The 27,116-nt window shown below is 36.6% G+C and overlaps 2 protein-coding genes across 3 annotated transcripts in view; one reads left to right on the top strand and one right to left on the bottom strand.

Annotated features, from left to right (window-relative positions):
• Positions 1-842: 842 nt before the first annotated feature.
• On the bottom strand, positions 843-14,825 carry ddx1 (DEAD (Asp-Glu-Ala-Asp) box helicase 1). Its single transcript, XM_082147917.1, has 26 exons — positions 14,736-14,825; positions 14,601-14,652; positions 14,400-14,463; positions 14,264-14,293; positions 13,999-14,095; positions 13,672-13,719; positions 11,572-11,655; positions 11,405-11,488; positions 11,232-11,308; positions 11,087-11,159; positions 10,462-10,538; positions 10,223-10,337; positions 9,993-10,131; positions 9,843-9,903; positions 6,237-6,335; positions 5,891-5,980; positions 5,625-5,813; positions 5,490-5,541; positions 5,222-5,368; positions 5,056-5,147; positions 4,890-4,962; positions 1,862-1,934; positions 1,735-1,777; positions 1,546-1,641; positions 1,345-1,465; positions 843-1,264 (listed from the first exon to the last, which is right to left on the bottom strand). Exons 1-26 carry the CDS (start codon positions 14,749-14,751, stop codon positions 1,134-1,136), a joined length of 2,223 nt encoding a protein of 740 aa, XP_082004043.1. The 5' UTR covers positions 14,752-14,825; the 3' UTR covers positions 843-1,133.
• The window catches only part of nbas (NBAS subunit of NRZ tethering complex), a 187,830-nt gene continuing 175,534 nt past the window's right edge, over positions 14,821-27,116 (top strand). The window contains exons 1-8 of one of the 2 annotated variants that reach the window (XM_082147804.1): positions 14,821-14,912; positions 15,030-15,165; positions 15,519-15,570; positions 16,489-16,525; positions 16,999-17,076; positions 20,208-20,255; positions 21,687-21,730; positions 26,534-26,667. In XM_082147804.1, coding sequence (XP_082003930.1) covers positions 15,073-15,165; positions 15,519-15,570; positions 16,489-16,525; positions 16,999-17,076; positions 20,208-20,255; positions 21,687-21,730; positions 26,534-26,667 — 486 coding nt within the window. In that variant the 5' untranslated portion in view covers positions 14,821-14,912; positions 15,030-15,072. Of the gene's footprint in view, positions 14,913-14,932; positions 15,166-15,518; positions 15,571-16,488; positions 16,526-16,998; positions 17,077-20,207; positions 20,256-21,686; positions 21,731-26,533; positions 26,668-27,116 lie in introns of those variants that run through there. The other variant, XM_082147805.1, reaches the window with a different exon arrangement.

The raw sequence follows: 27,116 nt of genomic DNA, 5'->3' as shown, positions 1-27,116 counted from the left end.
AGAGACAGGCTCTGTGATGTCCCATCTGTTGTATGAATCCATAAGTAACCATATTATGTAATCGAATTTAGGATAGGAATGTAAGTTGAGGTGTGTGTGTGTGTGTGTGTGTGTGTGTGTGTGTGTGTGTGTGTGTGTGTGTGTGGTCTGGTGTGGATTAGTGTAAAATGCAGGGTTGTTTACGAGCAGTGCTGTTAGTTTGGGTATAATTACAGAGAGATGTCCTCCTGTGTGTGTGATTTTGAGTTTAAACAGGAGTCTGCCATACCGTGCTGGATCACTGCGAGTACAGTGATGCAATTTTAGATTATTAATGACATTTAACTTCATTGCCCTCTTTTGGACTTTGCTCTACTATAAATAAAAGTAGTGCTTATGACATGAACCCTACAATGGACGTCTCAGCAGTTGTAAGAGAGTGGACATCTCTTCATTGGGACAAGCCCGCCATCTAGTGTTAGTATGAGGTACTGGAGCATAGTGAGAATGGTTGACTGGAATTCTGTTGCATTGTTATTAGGCAAGAAACCCTATAGATTACATAATCATATACATTTAATATATAAAAAAAAATATTCCTCATTTTTAAAAAAAAATTTTCATGTGCTTGTTATTTGGCGTACGTATGCTTATTGTGATTAGTAGCCTATAGTATAAGTAATAAATGTATAATAGATTGTTTAGCTCTAAATATATGAAAATAATATTTAAATAATATTTTTTAGATATTTTTAGTAAAAAAAAAAAATTCCATCGACTGATTTTCACTGGAGTTTTCTCAAATACTGTAAAGATGAGCTCTGCTTATATGTTGTAAACACAATAACTGAAGAAAACAGAAGCATTATGCTCTTTTCATTTATTTCAGGTTGACCACTTGCATAATTAACAATGCTTTGGAAAAACAAAACCAATTTTTACATTTCTTCAATACTTAAAATATTAAAGAAAATCAATTGAAAACAATCAATTGATCAAAAAAAATAAGTAAATAATAGCACAAGCAAATTTCATATTTGCATTCAAACCACATGAACCAGAAATGAAATACATTTATTATGTAAAGTTAGTGACAAACATTCCTGTCCTCGATCGTCTTCATTTGTGATTATTTGAGGCATGCGAGTGTGTTTCTAGAATGCTTTAAAGAGCTGGTTGGGCAGATAGCTGAGCTGAAGGAAGGAAGTTTGTGCCTCTCTCTCCAGGTTGGCCAGTTCCTGTACGGTCGGGGCCAATATATCCACATGGCCCTTATAGAGACCACCTGGTGAGGTTTAGATATGGAGATGAGTGATAGAGATACAACGTGAATGGCCTAGAAACAGGACATCTGAAAGCACTCACCCCCGGTAGCCCTGCGCTGCCCGTACGTCACTTTGCCGTCAAATTCATCAACAGGAACTTTGATGTCAGGTTCACACTGAGTAATGGTACATTTCAGATGCTCCTCGACTTCTGACAACAACTAAAACAGAAGCACAATTAGAATAAGGATAAAATAAGTTAGAATATTGTTTGAATATGTCATGCAAATGCAGTTCTCACCTCTTTCTCGTTGTACCAAATAGTGCATCCTCCGCTCTCTTTGAGTCTGGTGTTATAGCAGCCTTTCCCTCTGCTGGCACAAACGTGGTACCACACCTGTGTGCACCACACACACACACACACATACAATTAACAACACACACACAAACAAAATACATTTATACTTCTTCTCCTGTACTTCCTACTTACTTTCTCTTTCTCCATTGCAACCAGGGATATAGCCAAACCCATCCTGTAGGGACATCACAAATATTCACACAAACACTGACAGATCGCAATCTACACGTAATGATACAAGACAAACACTGTCCGTCACCTGTCCGCTCTGCCAACTCTCCCAATGCGGTGAACATAGTTCTGCTTCTCATCCGGCAGAGTCACGTTTATCACTGCAAAACACAACGCAATACTGCAATTATCCGTTTCTGAATTCATTTCAGATAGGCTTGATTGAATTTTTAAATTATGTTTTATTAAACAACAGGTCTATTAATGAAAGGCACGTTGCTGGATTTGTTAAACAGCGCTCAACAACTCTGTGCATTTACCAGAAAACAGCTGTTCATGGGCTATGCATTTATTTTTTGCATAAATTAAGTAAGCATAGCATTTTAACTTGACAGTTAAACAATTGCAATCATTTTGCAAATTAAATTGGCATGAATATTAATAGTATATTCATCTATTTATAAATGAATATTAATTAATGATGACTTATTTAATAATAAACCAAAATAAATAATAATAATAATAATTCTTTATTTTTTTTCATTTAATATAGTAAATAAACATTACATTATTAAAATAAAAAAAATAAATATATATATAATAATAATAATAAAATAATTAATTAAATTAAATAATTAAACAAATAATTAAATAAACAATTAAATAAACAATTAATTAAATAATTATATATATATATATATATATATATATATATATATATATATATATATATATTTATACCATGGGCTGTTTAAATACTCGATTCTGATTGGCTGGAAGGTGTGCAGTAAAACCCTTTAATGCACAGGTAGTTCCAGTCAGTTTGATTACAGTTACAGTTCGAAATGAATCCGCTACTATAAACATTGGTAACCATAGTAACACAGTTACACTTGCAAGCAGAGTGAGAGACTCATATGAAAACGTTTATTTAGGTAGGCTAAATGGATGATTTTTGCATATCGTTTAATTTGTATGGTGAATATGGCAATTTTGAGAAATGGGCCCAGGCACAAGACGAAAAAGAAGACTTGTTGAATGACAAAAAGCGGCACAAAGAATTAACAATAAATAAATGACATTAGTTCAAATAAAGATTGCCTTGTCACTGTCAGTGTTGCCTGTCATTCATAAATAATTTTAATAAATCCATTAAAGAATCATTAAGTTAGCTATATGCTTAAGCAACGAGGGGACTGTAGCTGCTAGACTTTAAAGAGACGCACACAGGTAACGTTAACTCGCGCACGCATCTCTCTCTCTCTCTCTCTCTCTCTCTGTTCCTTCTCTTTCAGTTCTCTGTCTCTCTCTTTTAATAATGAATTTAAATAAATGTGATGATTCATTCAAATAAAAGCAATCCGATGGCTCTACTTTATTTAAAGTGGACGGAGTGCTTGAACTAACGAGCCGTAACTTAAGAAAATAACCGTCATTTTTACACGTCTGTTAAAAAATTACACTGTGAACATCAGTTACAGCTTTAACTTGTTTTTAACTTGGCAAATAACCAAGGTATAAGCGGCATAATCCACAGCTAGCCATGCATTAAAGAATTTTAATGCACTTCGTAGAGGCAACCACCCTCCGCTTCGCGTCGGTCGGTTCTTCGCCTCTACGTCGTGCATTAAAATCCTTTATACTACAGGGCCGTTGAATGCTTGAATCTGATTGGTTGACGAACGTTCTAAGGTGTGCATTATTTTCAGGGAAACGCACGGCTAAAGTAGTTCCAGGCAGGTCTTGACCGCATTACAGTTCCATATCACTTCGCGTAGTCAACTGTAATAACGGAAAATAGGATACAATTCATAACAAGAAAAAGCATTTCGCCCCATGCGCTTGATCTGCAATTTTCAATGTCTAGCTTCACAATCAATAGAAACATGCAGTTTAATTTGAATAAATAAACTATAAAGTCCTATCTATAATCAATAGAAAATTAAACTGAATATAGGCTAAATAAATGGATAGTCCTGCAGCACGGATTTTTATTGCAGATAATTTAACAAATAAATAATTATTGATAGGCCTACTTGTTAAAAGGGCTTTGGGTTTCATTTATTTGGCTAGTCTACTGCCATCTGTCAATAATAAAAAAAATAAAAAAAAAGAATTAACGAATTAATTGAAACGAATTGAATTAATGGTGTGGTGGTGGCGCAATGGATAAGACACATGCCTTTGGTGTGAGAGACCCGGGTTCGAATCCACTGTGAGACACCAATGTGTCCCTGAGCAAGACACTTAACCCCTAGTTGCTCCAGAGGCGTGCGACCTCTGACATATATAGCAATTGTAAGTCGCTTTGTATAAAAGCGTCAGCTAAATGAATAAATGTAAATGTAAATGTAAATGTAAAATGTAATTAATAAATAATAATATTGACGCACATGCTTTTCTGTCTCATTATTGCAACATCTCTCTCTAATAACTGCATTAATAACTGCATAAAGCCGGGAACACACTTTAAGGCCGGTTATGAATGTAATTTGATACTTATGACTGATCATGCCCAAACGCGTGTTCAGCGCGTTCAGTCTGTGTTCAAAGTCGGCGTTTAAAATCTGCTGCAGTCGATGAAACAGTCAGAGAATGTGTCAGCTAGTCGTGTGTCCCCAGCATTAGTCTGCTATCAGCGGCTCAAACCTCCGTTACTAACTCTGAAATGACGTTTTGGAATTAGCAACGGAGGCATGGGATTAGATGCGTAAGAAATTAGTCCTACATACAAGAGCGTTTTAATGACAAAAACTTTACAAACGTCTTGAAATACATAATCTGAACAATGTTTCGAGGTGTGGTAACTGTAGCATAAGCGGAATAATTGACTTCAGGCCGTTGAATTATTAGAAAAATAATGCACACCCGAGGTGTAACGGCCACTCCGCTTCGCATCGTGACCGCATTACCACCTCGGGTGTGCATTATTTTTCTAATAATTCAACGGCCTGTCGTCAATTATTCCTTACTTAATGCATGGCTAGCTGTGGATTATCCCTTACATATATATATACATAAATAAAACTATAAGTTATTATTGTGGCAAAAAACAATGATAATTAAAAATCATTCCGTATACTAGTTATAGGAAACGTAAACAGAGAAATTCTTACCATAAGGAACACCACGGATATCGATTCCTCTAGCAGCCACATCTGTGCAAATCAGAAACTTCACTTCCTGTTTCTAAAGTGAAGATGATAAAAGAATACTTTTATAAGAAAGTGACTATAATTAATAAAGTTATTCAATGGCACGATTTATTCATTTTTTTTTTACCTTGAATCGCTCCAGGTTATATTTGCGCTCATTTGGTTTCCTGTCACCATGAAGACAGACACAAGAAAACTGGTGTCCTTTCTTGTCTGGCCCTGTAGTAAAAGCCAAATGTTTGCATCCAGATGTGATGGCATATAATGGCTGTTGGACTAAAAGCCCGCCTCACCTCCTCCCTGCTTGATGAAGTGCTGCTCCATATTGTCGCAGTCGATCTTTGTCCTGCAGAAGATGATGGCCTGATCCATCTTATGCTCCTTAATGGCTCTGATCGCATACTCTCCCTTCAGAATCTTAATGGCCTCTGACCACATCTCTGATAAAGCCATATAAAATGATTCACTGCAAGACCTTAATATCAGACCAAGTCAAGGTCCTTTTGAAAAGTTCACAATTGATAATACGAGCATGGAAGCATATTTCTGGATGATTCATACCTGGAGTGTTGGCTCCAGGTCGCGTGTCATCCTTGGCATGAACTTCATCCGTCTGGGAAGACAACCTCACTGATTTAGACTCTTTGTACATATAGGCAAAGGCATGATGAAGTGAGATGTTTGCTACATATGTACCCTGATGTGGTTCTTTCCCAGTTTCTCCCAAAGCCTGTCATTTTTTGGGTTGACTGGCACCACCACGTGATGGACCGTTTCCGGTACCGAATCTTCTCCCTTCAGATCCACCCACGTGGGGAAATGCATGATCTTCTCTGAGAGCTTCTTCACATCGAATGAGTGGAGCGTGGCAGAGCAAACGATCACCTACAAAACACACGTGCTTCATTTATGAACAACTCTAATGCATGTTCATGGGAAACCGATATCAGAGCTTTGATCACCTGTAGTCTCTTGCCGTCTGAGGTCACCTGAGGGATCTGGTTGTAGACCCTCATGATAAAGTCTGTGTAGCCAGCTGAGAGAAGTCCATCCTGAACACATTAATTAAACCAGAATAAAAGCATTTCTTTTGTACACTTTCCCATATGTTAAGCTAAATTTAACCTATAATCTTGATGATGGTAAACATTTATACTGGTTTTCATTAAAACATCACATTCAATTTTAGTTAAAAGTCAAAATGATTGACAGTGAAATCAACAGCATGCCATGAATGCTGTCAACCGAACTCATATTCCTTTAATGCTAAACTGTAGAGAATTGCATAAGCTTAAGTGTTCAACATACACACTCATCCAGCACCAGGAAGCGGACTTGGGATAGATCCAGCTTTCCTGTGGATATGAGATCATCCAGTCTTCCTGGGGTCCCAACCACAATGTCAACCTAAAAGGACAATGAAGTGATAAAGTATTCATACAGAAAGATATATAGTATTGTAAACTTTGTTTAATGTTGAAAATGGTTCTAAACTGTATTATAGTCTAATGTTTTGAATTCTATGTTATGGTCTAAGACAGGGGTCTTCAACCTTTTCCAGTCAAAGACCACCATGACTCCAGTCTTTAGTGTCACATGATCCTTCAGAAATCTTTCTAATATGCTGATTTGGTGCTCAAGAAACATTTCTTATTTTCAATGTTGAAAACATTTCTTTTTTGTGTGAAAAATTTGATTTTTACAGGATTCATTGATGTAATTGAAATATTTTCTAACATTATACATGTCTTTACTTTTGATCCATGTAATGCATCCTAAATTCTTACAAACCCCAAGCTATTAGGGCTGGACGATATGGCCCAAAAAATCATATCTCAGTATTTTTTGATTAAATGGCGATATATGATATATATCTACGTTTTTCTACTTGGATAAAGAAAATCTGTCCAATGATAACCTACAAACAATTTTGATATTGAAGAAACATTTTTTGATTAAAAAAATCTAAAGATCACAATATAGGGATCATACAAATGATTTATTTATAAAATTAAACATTTTAAAATGTTATGATTTAGTGGATTACAAGGTTACATTGACAATGTATAAAGCATATTATAAAATGCTGCCTGATAAAATTGAGTATGTTTGAGAAACATTATTGTAAGTATGAGTTAAAAGGAACATGTTTGTTTAAAAAATTGAAGGTACGAACAAATGTTAGATGCAGAACAATTTCTGTAAGAGGAGTGAATTTATGGAATTGTTTGCATATAGACCTTAAATTGACACAAACAATAAGTGGATTTAAAAGGCTCCTGAGAAACAAGATGATACTTTCATACAGAAAAGTTTTGGGTAATTAATTTCTATGACTTTGTTGTTTCAAGTGCTTGTAAGAAGAGAATTGAGCACTGTTTGTGAAAATTGAGAGGGATAGGCGTTAATAAGCCTTGAGCTTCAGCCTATACCCTTTGGTTTAATCAAAAGTTATGTATGATGAGTTGAATATTTGTTATTGTATATTTGTTAGTGATAAACCAAATAAACGAAATGAAATGAAATGATATTGAAGGATATGGAAACAAATATAGTGAATGTAATGTAGGCTATGTGCAAAAAGGTGGTTAGAATCACGTTACATTCTAGCATTGTAACATTACAATCTAAAAACCAAAATAACGCTTTTGTTTTTAAATGGACTAAAGGCTAAACTAAAAATGAAAATAAAAACAAAAGCACAAACTAATTATATTAGCCTGCATTTGATTACCCCATTATAATGGTAACTTTCATAAAACATATACGTCCACATATGGCACATTTATTGTCTCCAACAACAAACATTTTAGCAATATGCATATTTGGTAACACTTTATAATAACTGCATGCTATTAATCACTAGTTAAGCATTACTAAACAGTTTATTCATCATTCATAAAGCATTAATAAGCAGTTTATAAATACAGCTATAAATGCTTTATTCTTGATTTATAAGCAAATCTATAATGCGTTTAATAATTGTATTTTCATACTTTATTAATGATCAATTTATCATTTCTAAATGAAGTATAGCATTATTTACAAACTAGGTGTTGTCATTGATTAATAAGATCACTTAGAAAGTGTAAGTAAATGTAGTAAATGAAGGTAGTCATAAAGCATTTAGTTGTGGTCAGTTAACTATTTTTGTGAGCTCATCTAAAGTGAGGACTAGTTATGCCTTGTAAAGCATTTATAAAGGAGATTTAAAGGCTCATTGATCTTTTAAACAGAAAAAGGAAAAACACAACACAGCGATACAGAACATACAAATATTTAACAGCCTTTAAATCTCCTTTGTAAATGCTTAACAAGGCATAACTAGTCCTCACTTCAGATGAGCTCACAAAAATAGTTCACTGATCACTACTAAATGCTTTATAACCACCTGAAATAACCATGAATTACAGTAGAAATACATGTTAATAAAACATTTATTAACACACTAAGTAACTATTACTATATGTCTGAATAATAATATGTATTTAAACAGTTTATTAATTTACTTACACTTTCTAAGTGATCTTATGAACCACTGACAACTCCTAAATAACCGGTTTGTAAATAATGCAATACTTCATTTAGAAATGATAAATTGATCATTAATAAAGTATGAAAATACAATTATTGAACACATCATAGATATGCTTTAAAATCAAGAACAAAGCATTTATAACTGTATTTATAAACTGCTTATTAATGTCTATTAATGCTTTATATAAATTATGAATTAACTGTTAACTAATGCTTAACTAGTGATTAATAGCGTGCAGTTATTATAAAGTGTTACCGTATATTTTAGTCCGAATTATTGCGCTACTATTCGGTTTGGCGTGTGGCGGCGCTTATTCACGGAAGCTTGGATTTTAGCGGAGATTCACTTGCAGAAGCTCGTCCTCCCCTAACAGTGAAATGGACATATTTGTTTGACTTTCAAACATTTACAGATGGAGAATATACCTGTGAAATGTAAGTTAAGCACTGAGGAAAGCACCACATCTCAAACGCTTTAAACAGTGCAATCTGTCAGTCAGCAACAGTATCTGTCAGAGCATCTGACTGGGCAAGCTGCTTTAAACTTGTTAACTAAATCTTACCAGTTATTTTGAAGCCCTTAATATAACATGTTTAGGACAAATTGTACTATGTACTTTCACTGCGTCCTCCACTATTGTTCAGATGTGCTCGTATCAAACTACTGTAGCCTATCCATATAGAGCTGGTAAGTCCCGCCCATCCGTAAAACCCCAAGTGGACCTCTAGGTTGAAAAATCGTCAATGCAAGTGAATGTGAGAAAATTATTATTTTCTGGTCCCGTTTGAATTGTGCCATGAATGTGAACATATGTTGTCTGTGAATTTTTAATATAATTTTTCATGTTACGAGTTTGACAGTATATTGTACGATTCTTTGGCTAGCAGTTGTGGAAAAGACATAACGAGAAAGACTACATGTCGCCTATATGTGACGTCACCCCATAACACATTTTCCCTCCACTTGTCAAATCACGGTGCTAATGCTGCGATAATCTATGGAGACAAATCGAGATGCCTGTGTGTTTTGTACCCAAATGTCACCATTCAAACCAAATGGGCTGTTCTTTCTCCAGATTCCCGTCTGATGTATATCAAACGCGTCGAAAGCAGCGAAGAGTTGTAGTATATAAAAAATTCACAGACAACATATGTTCACATTCATGGCAAAATTCAAACGGGACCAGAAAATAATTATTTTCTCACATTCACTTGCATTGACGATTTTTCAACCTAGAGGTCCAGTGGGGTTAGCGGAAGGGGCGGGACTTACCAGCTCTATTGCCTCCTTTCATATTGTTTCAAAAAATATATATCGATATATCTTACAAACTCGATATACCGCCCAGCCCTATACTGTATACTTCGGACACTTACCCCGCTTTCTAAAACGGAGAGCTGTTCTTTAGCAGCCACTCCTCCGATTATCAGAAGTTCCCTGCAATAACATCATGATGTTCAGTTAAACCATCACCACACACTACAATAATCAAACTCACTGCAGCTCCTATGTCAATCTCAGCTCACCTTAGTTTGGGATTGTCAACATATTTCTTGAACTGGTTGACATTATTGAGGGTTTGTTCAGCCAGCTCTTTCGACGGCTCAATGATGAGTGCTTTGGGGGCGTTAGAACTGGATTTGACCTGACTCACTTTAGCACTGCCTGAGGACAAAAACACATGACAGGCAGAATGCAAGAAAACTTTAATACAAGCCCTGCAGGCAGGAAGAAATTTATTTGATTTGAAGCTCACCTGTCTGGCTGGATTTGACCACATGACCATCTGAAGCCTGGTTCAGGGCCACATATCCATCTTTAGGTTGGTTTTTTAAAGGTTCATCGCCAAAGTTGAATTTCAGTTCAGCATTCTGTGTTTGATTGACATAAATACACATTTTAAGAATGGCTGGTGTGTAAAGAGAAACGTTACGTAGCAACGAGAAGGTTGTTTATCATATGTAAAGAGTAGCTAGTTGTGTATGTGCCAGATACCTTCAGCACACAGGAAGCAAAGAAGGGCTGGTTTTTCAGTTGCGGAGGAATCTCAAAAGCCAAACCCAGATCATTACCTGGGAAAGCCAATCAGGAATCAATTACAGTGGCATTTGCATTAAAAGGCTGCATGGTACACTGGTACCAAAGAAATATTGTGATACAAAACATTTATAGATGTACACTAGTTGCAAAATGTGGGGTCAGTAAGATTTTAATGCTCACCACCAAGGCTTGTTACAACTTAAAATAACTTCCATAAAAAATAAAAATAAATTATCATCGTTATTATTATCATCAATGTTGATAACAGTCATGCCGCTTAATATTTTTTGGGGAAACCATTTTTTTCAGGAGTCTTTGATTAATAGAAATTCATAAGAACAGCATTTATTTGAAATAAAAATCTTTATAAATATCTTATGTCACTTTTAATCAATTTATTCCATCCTTGATAAATAAAAGCATTAATAAAAAATAAAAAATAATAATCTTACTGACCCAGTTCAGAAGTGTGACCTGAATGACATTCAACATGCCATATGTGTGACAACATGCTCAATTATATGAAATGTTATTAATTTATTTAATAAAAATATCTCAAAGGCATAAAGACAAACCTAACCATTTTTAGAGAATGACACATGGCCTTTATCCACATCTATGTAGCATCCGATGGTGTCGTGCATAGTGAACTCCTGGAAAACACATAAACCATGTCAAACCTCTAAAAGTGGAGTATCAAATCAAAGGCCCTCACTATGCCTTACCTCTCCATAACTGTCAAACTGCTTATTGTGAGATTTCTTTCCAGTTCCTCCGAAGCCAAATCCATATTTATCCGTTCCTAAGAGAGGGGTAAAAACACAATAACAAACAATATTATAACTGAAGTTATGTTATAACCACCAGATCAATGTAATGAGGTCATACTGAAACATACCCAAGTCCAGTGATGCCTGGGCAGAAGACCAGCCCACTCTACACAGCCCCTGATCGTGACAGGTCACTTCATAATAATACTTCCCTGGACAAAAAGGAGTGAAGAATGAATCTTACAGGATTCCCTTGGTTTTTTAGACAGAACACTCAAAAAGGATGTTCTCTTACCTTTTGTGACTCCTTTGGTTGAGCGACAGCCATGCCATTCTTTGAACTCTCTGCTCTGACAGCACAGGCCATCAGCACCAATAGCTGAGGGGGAAAAAAAATTTATATAATAATTTTGTTGCAACAAAGAAGTTAAAATAAGATTGCAGAATCACAATGAAGAATTAAGGCGAGACACGGCAGGCAAAAACATCGTGTTTTTTTTTATTTCGAGATTTTGGGATATTTGTCTTCAATAACATGTCTTCTTTCAGACTTGTGGTGAAAAAAAGTCCGAAATACACATTTAGGTCTTTATTTTACTACACTTTGTCTGTTTGCGTCTGTAGATTTCTCATAAATTCAACAAAAGTTGGCGTTCTGTCATCACATACACCGTTAGAAAGCTCTCTCTCTCTCCTGTACAATGCTGTCGGATCCAAATATGGTCATTTTCTTTTTATCAGCAACCAATCGTGAAAGTAAAAGGGCTGAATGCGCAATCTCATTGGCTGATGATAAATCTTTAAAGCCCGTTTTCTCAAAATGACTTTTCTCTCATTCTCCAAGTCCGAAATCTCCACTTCAGTAGCATCTATATACACCAAACTTTCCAGTATTGTACCTAATTATATTATGAAGACATTTACAGAGGGATTTGTAAATATATTATTCCTAGCCTGATTTATATAACATTTTATTCCAAAAAACATGGCAGAAATACTTTTAAGGCTATTGACAGTATTTTCTGATTTACAGGATAACTAAAGTAGATATCCATAAATCCCTTTGTAATTTTTTTCCCCCATCTAATATGTGAACACAATGAAAAAATATTTTTTTAACCTGGCTTCATCCAATACTCAGATTTTGTTTTTTTAATTATATGCAAATTAGCACATATTTAATTAGATATTGCCTAATTTGCATATTTAAACATTAAATTACAGAAAACTTGTAACACATTTTTTTTCTCACCTTAATGTAGGTAATCAACTGGGGAAGTTGCATGGTGATATCAGCTAGTTAACATTTTTACCCTATTCACCTGTAGTGTCTCGCCTTAAGGATCAATCCAGGTTAGGCCTTTTACATTAGGCTGGTCCTTATCAAGTCCAATTTTGTTTTTTTTGCAAAATGTTAGTGTCTTAACCTCTTAAACTGTTCCTTTTAACTTCAAAATTAGAAATATGCGAAAATATTGACAAAACAAATGATATTTAGAGGTAGCTCAATCCTGTGGAAGATTGCCTATGTTAAGCTGTGTGGCGTTATTGTGATATGCAAGTAATATTAAAAGTTGCTGCAAATGAACTACATTTTAATTAAATCAGAGCAACACTGACATGACAACAATGACAACAATCTCAAAAAAAAAAAAAAGCACAAAGTTTTCAACAATCCCTCATTTCTGATGCTCAGCAGCCAGTGTTGACTTTCTGCAGTCTGGATAGATCCGTCGGTGATCTTCCACCACATGAAGGAGAAACTGCTATTGTTCTTCAGAGTGTGTGAGAGAGCCATTGTATTCTTGAGTCAGAGCCACTCCTCTCTCGGCGTGATCATTGACTACTTTCATTGCATGTATGGTTGCCTGTGGCTCCTGATAATCTGCTTGTTTCGGCCAAAGTTCCGGGTCAATTTCAAGGAACGTAATGTCATTTTTTAAACCAAAAAATCAATGTGCTCTAAACCCAAACAATAACCAAGGTGATCATCAATAGATAAATGTATTGATTCCACCAGGAATGGTAAATCTGCTAAACCAGGTCATGGATGGATGAATTTGGATTTAGCTTCTACAATAAGTAAACTGAGATATGCATCTAAAATACATATTTAGGAATATATGGTGCATTAGATGCTTTTATGGAGATTTTGGGGGGAATTTTACTAGCCAGGTACAATACCATTTCAAATGCTCTGTTTTTACGAAAATCATCAAAATCTCAGAAAGTTTAAAGCTATTGAGCTACCAGTAATTATTATGTTACTGCCATAAAAATTGGCATGCTGTATTTTCTTATATAAAAGGAACAATTTGAAGGGTTAAGAGCATGACAATTGGAGACTTTAAAAATAAGGACCACCCTATTTTACATATAAATGTTAAACACTTACCAAATGCTGGACTTCTGTCATAGGGGTTCATCTGCCATTTATTGAAAACTGGGGTGGACAACAAATCCAGGAACAACAATCAATGAATTGAAAATAATAATTTATCAAATATATGAGAGCAAATGTCAGGAAAGTAGTTCGCTAGCCGTCTCAAAATACTCCAGACATTGAAGGTAAAATTAATCAGGTTTAATTGTCTTCTGTTGAACAAATTTCTTTTTAAAAATTAATAAAAATTGATGGTTATGTTATTGATGAGATGTCAATGTAAAATAAGAGAAACCAAGGCTATGTATATATATTAGTTGAAGGATGATAGTTGAATACCTGCTCCTCCTGTCTTCACAGCACTGCGTCCCTTCTTCCCCTCCAGCTGGTCATTAAGGGTCTCGTAGACTATTTGGATGACTGGAATACTGAACGCCTACAAGACCACATTCATTTTGTGTTCACATTTCACTGATCCTATACATTATATATATACACTATATTTAATAAAATAGAACATAGAATATATTTTTTATAACAAAGTGCAGAGTCACCAAAAAACCCAACGCTCAGCATTGATTTATGAGAAAGGATTCACACTCACTCCAGTTTTTCCACTCCCAGTCTCAGCAGCCTGTGAACATAAACACACAGGTGAGTGTGTATACACACACACACACACACACACACACACACACACACACACACACACACTGCACTGGTTATGACGGTGATCTGACCATAAGCACGTCTCCTCCACCCAGAATCAACGGGATGGATTCGGCCTGAATGTCTGTTGGCAACCTGAAAGAGAAGATCAAATCAATACCTACTTTAATTATGCATGGATTACTAACTTATGAGGCGAGTAAGAACTATGACAGGGGTTTTCGAAGTGTGGTCAAAAATATTGAAAACCCCTGAACTAGGAGACAACTCACAGCCAGTCCATTTCTTCCACCGCCTGTGCAATTTCAGGCATTACTCCCATTTCTGGAAGTCAAAATAAGTAGATATAATTTCACACAGTTTAACCACACTCAATTTATTAATAAATGTTGACAGGTAAATCTCACCGCCATACGCTGCCATGGTGTCAAACTCCTGCGACTGCGAGTCTCTCACCGGAAGTGACGTGTGCAGCTGCTGGTTTTCTGTTGACACGGTGCAAGTAGGAAAAATCGGTCCGTGCGGATTGCGTTTCCTCGCTTCAGTTCCGCTGATCTTGTTTTTAATGACAGAAAATATATAAAGTAATTGTAAAATTAATACAATTAATATTTTAATTACATATACGTTGAGAAAACAACTTATAAATAATCCGACGCAAAATTGAAAAGATCATCGGCCCCTTCATATGTACCTCGCAGGCCGCCGTAGTGTGACGTGTGTGCCATCCAGTTCATTGAAAACATGGCAGGTGATATTATTCTGGAAGACGAAGAGGAGAATATATTATACGATTTACTTGTTAACACAGAATGGCCACCCGAAACAGACACGCAGGTTTGTCGAAACATTCCAACTCTCTTTGAATAAATTATTTTCTTACCCGATATGTTTTATATCAGATCAGTTCTGCGCAAGTTGCTTTGAGCCACGTAACCAAGTTCCATCATCCAGGGGTTATATTCTGTAAATATTATTATTATTATGGAATAAATATCTTCATGATGATTAACAGCTTTTCATATTTGTATACTCTCACTCACGTGTAATCTCCAGCTGCTTGTTTTGGGAGTAGGTGCAAGTTGATATGCTTAAATTGTCCATTTAACAGGCTAGTGCCAGCTGATACAAACTGTCCTGTTTATACATTATACTGGGAGTGTGAAATCATGCTTTTTGTGTTTGCCCAGCTACGTGGATTGAAGGAACACAACTCTTCACTAGTTGCAAAGGCAGTAACAGGTATGAACAGCAAGGATAAGATGCAGAACATGTTTGCAAGATGTAATTATATATATATATATATATATATATATATATATATATATATATATATATATATATATATATATATATATGAATCCGGAGGGGTTGCATAATGATAGTCAGTAATATTGAACATGTTTTAGGTGGGTAAAGATTGTGGAGACTGCAATGCCAGTGTTGTCTAGGTCGGCGGCTCACATGCTTGAGACACAGCCATCATTCCAGAGCAGCTTTACTGAGAACAGTGTTGCAGTGTGCATGTGTTTATTTGCCAGACATGTTTACTCAATATAAAATCAACTTCTTTGGAATTATACAATACCTGATCCTAATCACATACATTTTGTAGTCCAAATCAAGTTGCTTATAAATCTACTTGTGAAGTCAGATTATTTCCAGTTTAATCATGAGAAATTTAAACATTTTATATTTTATATATAATATAAAAATATACTATTTTTCTCAGATTTTTTATTGTTATTTTTGTATTATTTATATCATAATTTGTGTTAATTGTATTAACTAATTTCAAATGAGCTTAGTTATATTTTCAGTTTGAGTAAGTTTTTGTATTTTTTTTCCATTCATATTTAAAAAAAAAAAAAATTCTATATAGCATTTGCATTTCTTAGTACTTCAACTTAATTCAGTTAGTTGCCAAGGTAATATTTGTTCAAAGTAAAAAAATAAATAAGTTTAAGTTTTTCATCTAGGCTAATATTCAAATTTTTACCTTTTATTTTAATGAATTAATTTTAATTTAGATAACAATAACAACACTGATTATATTTTTTAAAGTCTGTATAAGCTGGTTTGCATTACTTCAACAATTGCATAACATGGCAGTCATATTATTTGAATGATAGTCAAAAATCTAAATATTGTGTCTTCCAGGACCCTTTAGGTTCATTCTGCACTACCTTTGGTACAGGTGAGAGATCCTCTCCTCTTGTTGTGTTTACAGTGACGTATAATGTATTTAGATTGATAATAGATCAAGCTCATCAAGGCTGCATTTGATAAAAAAAAATACAGTATTATTACAATATTTAAAAATAACCGTTTTGTGTTTTAATATTTTTTTTAATGTAAATTATTCCTGTGATGGCAAAGCTGGATTTTCATCATCATTACTCCTGTCTTCAGTGTCACATGATCCAGTTCAGAAATCATATTCTAATATGCTGATTTTGGTATCAATGTTGAAAACAGTTGTGCTTCTTATAATATTTTTGTGGTAGACATGATACATTTGTTTTCAGGATTCCTTAACTAGAAAGAGCAGCATTTATTTGAAATAGAAATTTTGTAAATGGGTAAATGTATTTGCTGTCACTTTTGATCAGTTTAATGTGCCTTGCTGAATAATTCAGTGCAGTCTCTGTACTTTTCTCTGTATTTCAGCCCGTCCAGTTCAACTCTGCCTCCTGGGCTGGTTCGCCTCGCAACCAAACAAGTGAACTGGCAATTGGTGCTGGCAAGGTAATACCATAAAAGCTTTACAGAGAGTTTGGGGTCAGTCTATTCCAGGCATGTTTTGGCAGGTTCATCTATTCTACAGTGTGAAAAGCTCTTTTGTATATCGATCATCCTCACCTCATTGACTCTGCCTTACTGAAGTGAATAAGATACTGTGTCCCTAATTTAGACTCTTTTGGGTCTAGAGTTGTTTTAGGTTCATTATAACTGCAACAACAGTGTTTTCCTTTAAAGGGATACTTCACCGTTTTTTCATATTAAACTATGTTATTCCCTTAAAGGAGAAGTTCACTTTTGAAAAAACTTTTGCTGATAATTTACTCACCCCCATGTCATCCAAGATGTCCATGTCTTTCTTTCTTCAGTCGAAAAGAAATTAAGGTTTTTGATGAAAACATTCCAGGATTTTTCCACATATTATGGATTCCATTGGGACCCAAACGGTTCAAGGTCCAAATGACAGTTTCATTGCCGCTTCAAAGGGCTTTAAACGATACCAGACGATGAATAAGGGTCTTATCTAGCGAAACGATCGGTCATTTCAAAAATAAAATAAAAAGTTGACGTTTTATAAGCACAAATGTTCGCCTTGCTCTGTTCTGTGATGCGCGTTCGTGACGTCACGTAATACGCAATTACGTTGAAAAGGTCAAGTTTGATGTGTTTACAAATGTGCGGAAGGAGGACCATATAAACATTTTCAAATGTATTTGTGTCAGTTTATCGTTTAAAATGCCCATTTCGTGTGCGCATCCTGAGTGTTTTAATATTAAAAAGCCAAAAAGAACATTTTCTTCAATTTTTCAAGCGTGACCTTTTCAACGTAATTGCGTATTACGTGACGTCACGAACGCGCATCACAGAACAGAGCAAGCCGAACATTTGTGCTTATAAAACGTCAACTTTTTATTTTATTTTTGAAATGACCGATCGTTTCGCTAGATAAGACCCTTATTCATCGTCTGGTATCGTTTAAAGCCCTTTGAAGCGGCAATGAAACTGTCATTTGGACCTTGAACCGTTTGGGTCCCAATGGAATCCATAATATGTGAAAAAATCCTGGAATGTTTTCATCAAAAACCTTAATTTCTTTTCGACTGAAGAAAGAAAGACATGGACATCTTGGATGACATGGGGGTGAGTAAATTATCAGCAAAAGTTTTTTTAAAAGTGAACTTCTCCTTTAACTAAGACGAGCTGATGCGTACCTCTCTCGTCTCAGTGCGTGCACTCAATCGCTCTGGCGCGCGGCGACACTTTGATAGCACTTAGCTTAGCCCAGTTCATTCATTAGGATCCAAACAGAGACGAAGCTAGAAGCATTTTGCACTGGAAGCACTTTGACTCGGCGCAGTAAAAAGTCACGTTGGTTCTAATGACAGAGGTGAGAGGGAGAGAGGATTTTTCAGGCGTGACTTTTTACTGCGCCGAGTCGAAGTGCTCCCGAGTCCCAAGTGCTATTCCGCCATACATTATAGTTATCCTTTTTACCTGCTTAGAAAAGCGCCACGTTTTATTTTGTGTCACCATACTTGGTCGTGTAACTACTCGTGTAACTGTATTTAAATAGGGAAAACGTGGAGGTGTTTGGTCGCTTCTAACTTCATCTCTGTTTGGTTCCTAATGAATGAACTGGGCTAAGCTAAGTGCTATCAAAGTGTCGCCGCGCACCAGAGCGATTGAGTGCACGCACTGAGACGAGAGAGGTATGTATCAACTCGTCTTAGTTAAGGGAATAACATAGTTTAATATGAAAAAATGGTGGAATATCCCTTTAAAATGGGAACTCGCACTGTATCCTCCAGAGGACATTGTGGAGAACGCCTTCAGCGTGACCTCTAGAGGATGCATTGTCTCGTTCCCCTTCTCAGGGAACCATGGTTACATGAGAAACCCGAGATGCTCCCTTTCGAATGTGAATGAGACACTGGCTAATTTTACATGCACAACTTTTGTTTCAATCGGACTGAATTCAATCCGATTGATGAATCTGAATGTAGTGTTTACCTGACTGCTAAACATGTGATCGGGTTGATGTGCGCGTTCATATGTCACAAGCTTAAAATCGGAATAGATTTTTTGACATGCGCACACTGCACGAATACACAGCAGACTTAATATTTATCCATTTCTGGTCATAATTTGGTGTAAATGAACATATGAACCGTTGTGCTGTGCTATTTAGAGCCTATTTATCACGCAGTAAAAATGGCCAAAACCAGTCGTCTCTGGATGAGAATCTGAAACAAGGACTGGTGGGACGTTGAGCTGCTCCACTTCACAGACGCGCGAGTGAAAGGAGAATTTTAGGATGACGGGAAACTCATTTATATGACACTTTATACAACAGGAACAACAGCTCGTACCGTGCGTCATATGTCATTATGTCCTTTCGCCTTTCTCAGTTTCGCTTTTCAATCCAAATAAATGTTTACATGTTCTCTCGATCGGATTAGAAAAGGAATAAACCACCCCGGATTGATTAAGGTGTTTACTTGAAGGCTTTTCAGTCCGATTGAGCCGTCATTCCGATTACTAACGGACTATTTGGTTGCAGTAAATGTAGCCATTGTGTCCTCTAGAGGTCATGCTGGAGGCGTTCCCCAAAATGTCCTCTAGAGGACGCAGGGCAAGTTCTCATTAGACGGGGAATGTCTCAGGTTACTCATGTAACTCTCACTGCGTCCTCTAGAGGACATTTTGGGTAACGCCTCCAGCATGACCTCTAGTCTAGAGGATTCAGTGTCTCGTTCCCCTTCTCAGGGAACCATGGTTACATGCGCAACCTGAAACGTTTTGTGGGTTTTCACGAAATCATTATTTTGTGCGCTTTGGTTCTTGTGAGATATCCGATTTGAGTTAAACATCTGTTTGTGGATGCAAGCTACGTAATCTCAATCAAGCTAATTTTTTTTCACACTGGTCTTGTTCCTGCCAGTTATCTGGTTATGCAAAACAGTGCAACACAAGCAGAGATGGCAAGCTTTAATTAGCTATTGATTTCCAGATGGAAGAGAATGTTCTCTGTGTCAGAAATGTTTATTTTTGGCCCCATGTTTGCTTACACAATCATTCTGTCTTCTTTTCACCCCATTTTGTTTATATATATATTTATTTATTTTTCTTCTGTGCAGTAATGGGAAGCTCCTGGCTGTGGTTCAGGACCAATGCGTGGAAATTAGGTAATTCTGCACATCGATTGGAAATGTTTGCCCTTTCTATAATTGGTTAATTTTTCACCCTCTTGTCTCGGGTGCTGTTCAACTGAGCAAAGCTATTTCTGAGATTTATGATTTGGTACAGATGATGTATTTTTAAATATATGAACGTGTGTTTTCATGTACAATTCAGTTTCAGTAGGTGTGATTTATTACGCTAGCACCAGCTAATCAGCTCACACAGAATTGAAAGTGTCACGCTTCATGATTTAAGAAATTCGGAGTCTGATGATCTGAAAACAATCCCTAAATATCACATTTCTTAGTCTAAAAAAAACCCTATAGTTTCTCCCCATTCTACTACATTTACTTACTGAGGCTGATGCGAACTCAAAACACACGTGTAAAGGCCAGTTCACACCAAGAATGATAACTAAAATGATAAATGTATTAGCGTCCACACTAGCGGGTGATGTTGTTCTGTTTATTCTAAGCATTTTTCTAAGCATATTCTAAGGACAAAAAATCCTAGATTTAAGCGTTTTGCTCCTATAGTGCTCCACATACAAACAGAGTCAACCAGAGTCTCGACTGTGAACACAGGAATTCTCACAAAATCACGCGAGACTTCAGAATAAGCATATGGCGGATGATATGCAGGAAGAAATTGCGATGATAGTGTTTGGAATGATTTTCACAGGAAATTCACGTGAAAAAACCCATTGTACCCCAACATTATATATATAACCTTTTATACAGAAATATATTCATTCTTTATTGGATTTATTGTCTCTTTAGAAAAAGTTATTTAATCCCTCTATAGAACCTCACTGAACCCTTAACACTCAGCTTCCTGCAAGTGTGTGTGTGTGTGTGTGTGTGTGAGAATGACCGTGTCCTCCATCATCTCACTTTCTGACTGGATATTGTTTAGTTTCACGTGATAATCTCCTGAACGTGTGCGCGTTTGTCCTCGGAGTTCCCCCCCCACACATCAGGATTCCTGATCATAAATATTAAACATGTTGAATATTTACGATTCGCGATCGGAGCGGCTCCGACGTTCTTCCGAGCAGGTTCGGACACTCTTAACACACCTCATACCAAAGGAAAATCTGATAAGATAATCTGTTGAACCATCAAGATAATCGGGACATAGCTAGGATTGTCGGAAGGGGGGAAATCGGCCCCAAATCAGCCCGATTATCTTTTGGTGTGTACCCAGTATTAAGTAGAGTGGATTCTGATTGGCTGGCGATGTTTTCATTATTCATCAGCTGGAAAAAAAATCATTCTAAATGTGATTCCAATGATATTATTTCTCTGTGCCATTATCATTATATTTCTGTTGTGGATTCTGCTGTTAGTTTATATCTAGAACAATATCTTTATTGTTATCATCATAGTTAAAGTCCTTGGGCCTTATTTATCGACGTGCTTCATGCTCTCTTTCAGGTCAGCTAGAGATGACTTTGGATCCATCATAGGAAAATGCCAAGGTACAGTAGATGTTTTGTTTTTGTTTAGTTATGCCAGGGTATTTTGTCAAATTTTCAACAAAATAAATTGCATATAACATGTTTCTATGAATCTTGATATTTGCAAAATGTAATTTTTGTAAAAAAATAAATAAAAATACTTCACAACATTAACTCAATGGTGCATTGTGTAATATTTAGGAGGATCTGTTGACAGAAATGCAAGATATACCTTACCTTACTATACCTTACTTAATGAACCGTTATGTTTTTATTACCTTAGAATGAGCCATTTCTGTCTACACACACCGCGGGTCCCCTTACATTGAAATGCGCTGACATGTTTCTACAGTGGCCCTAAACGGACAAACGCGTTTCATCACTGTTGTTCTTCGTGCAAGGAAGCTAGCTAAAGTCAGCGAATAAAACACTGACACAATGATGAACAAGTAACAATAATATTCGCAATAACATATCGTTTTACTGAATAATAAAGTAAACCTAATTTCTTAATTGTAAATGAGCTGGGTGGGTATATGAAGTTTAAAATCATTGGTTACCCGTAAGCCAATCACATAACGTTTGGTTATGACGTGTGTTATGCACTGGCTCAGCCGCATCGATCTTCCACTATAAACACATGTATGATGCGAAAACAAAACCATCGAGCGAAATACCGGAGTGAACATGGCTGTGAACGACTTTTGCAGATTATGTGAAGTAAATCTACGCATCCACGGTACAATCAGCGTCTACGTCACGGCTCTCAGCCCGCCCTCTGTTCGTTGATTGGCCGGCTGTTTTGAGGCCGGAGGAAAACTGGGAGATAGGTCGCTATCTCAGACTGAGTACAGAAGCGAACTGAAATTGAGCGGAAGTACGAAGTCTGACGTAGTCAGGCTAATCTTTTCCTGTCTGCCACCGTAAATTTAGTTGGTTGCAATTCGCAACTTCACCACTAGTTGCCGCTAAAAATCACACACTGCACCTTTAACCGTTAGAAACCTTATCAGCCTGGCTCTTGAATATTAATAAGGTGATGTATACTGTATATTATTCATTCATGATGTGGGTGTTACCATATCTTGCAAGATTGTTTGTTAAATCAAGACCTCCGCTTGGTCTTTAAAGTAATTTCTTTTACTGTATTCTTGCTATTTATGATTGCTGTTTTGGAGAATGAAATCTGCCACTTTGAGTTTCCAGTCTTTGGTCTATATTTCTTATAGCTTTACATTTATGTTGAATATTTTATGAGCAATATCATTCAGAGAATAGGCCTGCAGACATGCAAGTCTGCTTTCAATTCACTTCAGTTCATTTCATGGAGATTTGCATTCAGCCAGTACTTTCTATAAAGGCAGAATTTCCAGTAGTGTGAAGTATATGAAATGGAGTGTGTTTTTTAATAATTGTCATAGTCTTTTGTGCTCTCTATTCACGCTGCTTTCTTTCATTCTTCCTCTCTCGTCTGGTGGGGGAGAATGTGATGTTTTATAGATAAATGTGTGTTCTGTGCTGTAATCCTGATGGGAATGCAACGGTAATTTAAATGTACAAATTAGCATTAGCATGCATTAAACATCAAATATTGGCCAATAGAAAATATTGTAAAAACGTGACGTATCAGTTATCTGCAAATGTTATGGTACCAGTGTATCGTGCATCCCAAACAAAAAATCTTTGTAGTGCAAGATGAGTCATCAGTATTTTTGGTCCGAGAAGCGAAAAATGGACCAGTAGATGCTGTGATTGGCCCAATCTGTTATATGATATGACTATAACGATAACTTTATTAGCGGCCACACCAACAGATTATATCATTATGTTTATAATAAGTGTGACTGCAGTTTTGTCGTCCGCCACTTTAAATGCTCAAGCTCTTAAAGCTGAATGAATTGTGATTAACTTTTAAAGATGAACGTTTATTGTTAAATTATGGCAAAGGTAATCTAAATGTAAAAATAGAGAAAATTAGCATGCATTAAATATTGTAAAAATTTGAAATATCAGTTATCAGCAAGTATTATCATACCAGCATATCTAACAACATAACAAGCATTTTTTTCAGTGATATATCCGAGTGTAGTGGATTTTTTCCTAAACCTGACTATCTAGCGTCTGCAAATCGACACTTAATAAATAAATCTTGCGTCTTCAAATCGACACTTAATAACCTTTATACTCTAGCTCTCTGCGTCTTCCACCGACAACTGGCCGAGTCTCTTACTCTAACTTACTTGCTTCCCTAAACTGACCTGCTTCCTAAACTAGCTTCCTGCGCAGGAATAAATCGACAAACAGACCTGCAAATGTCCTTTAAATGCTTTAATCACGGCCAGGAGATCTTCCCGAGCAGTTCTCAGGGAATCTCTCCCAAGAAGCAAGGCCGGAGGATCTCAGCCAAATTCCATTGAGAATCCCACCGTAAAACACAGATACAAAAGTTTTTATAGAATCGAGAAAACAAATAAGACTAACATGTCACCTTCAATATGATTGGTTCAATTGGTTCAAACTGTTATTTATACGCACACACTCAAAGTCACAAGTTTTCCATTGCTTTCGTACAGTACATCCTAATAAGGTTAGATGTTAGAAACATGGTTAGTTTAATATACAGTTTAAAATTTCCATGACATGAGTCATCAGTATTTTTGATCCAAGAAGTGAAAAATGCCCAAGCAGATGACGTGATTGGCTCTATGATATGACCAGATAGATAGATAGATAGATAGATAGATGACCATATATACAGACAGACAGACAGACAGACAGACAGACAGACAGACAGACAGACAGACAGACAGACAGACAGACAGACAGACAGACAGAGATGCCTCATTACCGTCTGTTTCTATGGGCCGCTATATGTACGAGGTCCGCCATATTGGAACAGTCAATGCCGGTCCGTGAACATCCGAGAGCGAGTTGACTGTGTCTGCAACCATAGTTAGACGCATGTATGAATAAAAATATATGAAATAGACATCAGCAGTTGATTTTGCCAAACTAACACAATACAGTAAGATGACACCGTGAGCTAATACGGCATTGAAAACTACCATAGTAAAAACATTAATATTGAGTTAATACATATAAAAACAAACCAACACATTCTCACCTGTGAAAGGTTATCCAATTTCTTTGGGAATTTAAATCCCGGCATGTGGCATCTACGTATAGATCTATGGATATTTTTACCAAATGGTAAATCTGTGATGCTTTCTATAATTGATAAGTGAACAGATCAGACCAGCATTCAGCCCAAACTGAAAGTCATGTGTCGGTTACTATGAATGGCTGGTCTGTTTATCATCCAAACGCAGTTTCCCTCAGGTTGGTTTCTTGTTGTGAGAGCACAAAGTGACTCAGCGCTTCAATCTCAGGGATACAGTTTTTTACAGCGAGTATGCGCTCAACGGGGGGTGGCTTTGCTGACTTTGCATTATTTTCTTCTAAAAAGCACTTTGTCTCCCCCTTTTTTTTTTATTTAAATGAGATTTACGGTGTGCGAATCTGCCCATATAGCATACCGTACACTCATCCCACAAATTCAGGCAATATTGGTCCCGGCGTTCATCTTAGATTAATTAGCTTTTAACAGCTGAGAGATGATTTATGGACCCTGCTTAAGCGTTTCCCCTACCGATATTTATCTTGCTAAGTGCCATCGTTCATTGTGAATTATTGAATCTCTCCCTACCGATGTTTCTGTGCATTTCTACCTGAATAGAAATCACCAGCTTGCGTTTCCCGGTTTTCAACACCTCAGGGGTCGGAGTCGGATTGATGATACGGTTGCTTTGGCAACCACTGGCTTTGATGTACACTAAAGGAGTCGTGTGCATCTGATCTCAGCGGTGCGGCTCGGACCAAAGCCAAAATGTTTTTAATCAAAAGTCTGCTTCATTAACCCCCTCTTGTCTGATGAACGGTGCCTGGATGGTTTCAAGCATCTCTCTGTATGTAGGCTGTTGGGATGAAACGGTTGCTAGGCCCTGAAGCTGTCGTATCATGCGGCTGCTGTTTAAGTGTTACTTTAGTGTTTAAGTATACAGATTTTATCACGCTGGGCTTTTGAACTTTAATCGAAAAGCCTTCGGCTCATTCCGCACTGAATCGGTGCTGTTTGACTGCGGTGAATGGTTTGATTTCCTCACTGTTGACCGGGGAGGTTTCTTGGCCTCACAGACCGATGCTAAATTGACTTTTCTTTAAAAATGAACCCATCTGCAAAGAGATTATGCTGAAGCTTTGCATAATAGATTAATGTCATTCCACTCATTAAACTTTAAACTTTTACATTAAACATTAAACATTCTTTTTCCAAATCTCTTAATTTACTGGTAATTTTTTTATAAAAATACATTAAAATGCAATTATACAGAGTCAATATGAATACACCTCTTCTTGAACATGTTTTTAACTGTAATTAAAAATTTACATAAATAAATCCACGTTGAAAGAATTAAATTATTGTCTGAGGGCAGAAAAAAAATAAAAACCTTTTATTCAGCAAAGGTGCATTAAATTGATCAAAAGTCACCGTGAAGACATTTAAATTTGGTACAAAAGATTTATATAAAAAAATGCAGAACTTTTGAATTTTCTAGTGAGAATGACATTTTCCACAAATATTTTAAGCAACTGTTTTCAACAATGATAATAATTATTATTTTTTTTTACACTTTTTTTTTTTTTTTTTTTTTTTTTTTTTTTAATCAAATTAATGCTTACTGACCCCAAACTTTTGAATGGTCACGTATATTTAAAGTTTTTTTGTTTCTGCATATAATATTTGTGTTCTCCTTCCTGCTTCAGTACCCAAGGACCCAAACGCTCACTGGCGCAGGGTAGCGTGGAGTCACGACTGTGCTCTGCTGGCATACGCTGACAGCACCGGCACGGTCCGAGTTTTTGACCTGATGGGTAGCGAACTCTTCGTTATACCACCGGTACGTCACACGTGCTGCTCTGTATTCATCACCTTCTGTCATTCTCTCTGTCTGTCCTTTCTCTCTCTCACACACTATCACTTGTCATTGATTCCACTTTTTGTGCACAGTAAGAGCACTCTTTTCTTTTTTCAGTATAAGTGATAGCTGTAATGACTGGCTCCTAATGACTGAATTTCAGGCTTGTGTGCTTTGCCCTCTGGCTCTCTGCACTGCTGGGCTCCTCTCTCATTCTCTCGCTCTTTCTCTCTCTCTCTCGATCCGTAGACCAGGCAGGCCCTGACCCTCTCGGGAGGGGGCTTTTCCCACTCTGCTGCCCAAGCAAGGAACACATTTTCTGGTTCCCTTCAGCTCTGATGCCCTTGGAGGACATTTGAGGAGTTTCTCTATCAGAAAGAGAGCTCTCTTGCCCCTTTACCAATTTTCAATCCCCCCTCTGTGTTTCTTTT

Source organism: Leuciscus leuciscus, assembly GCF_965113295.1.
Source record: "Leuciscus leuciscus genome assembly, chromosome: 19".
In the NCBI taxonomy this organism is placed as follows: Eukaryota; Metazoa; Chordata; class Actinopteri; order Cypriniformes; family Leuciscidae; genus Leuciscus; species Leuciscus leuciscus.
Note: the sequence above shows the minus strand (reverse complement) of the source record. Positions and strands in the feature narration are given on the sequence as shown.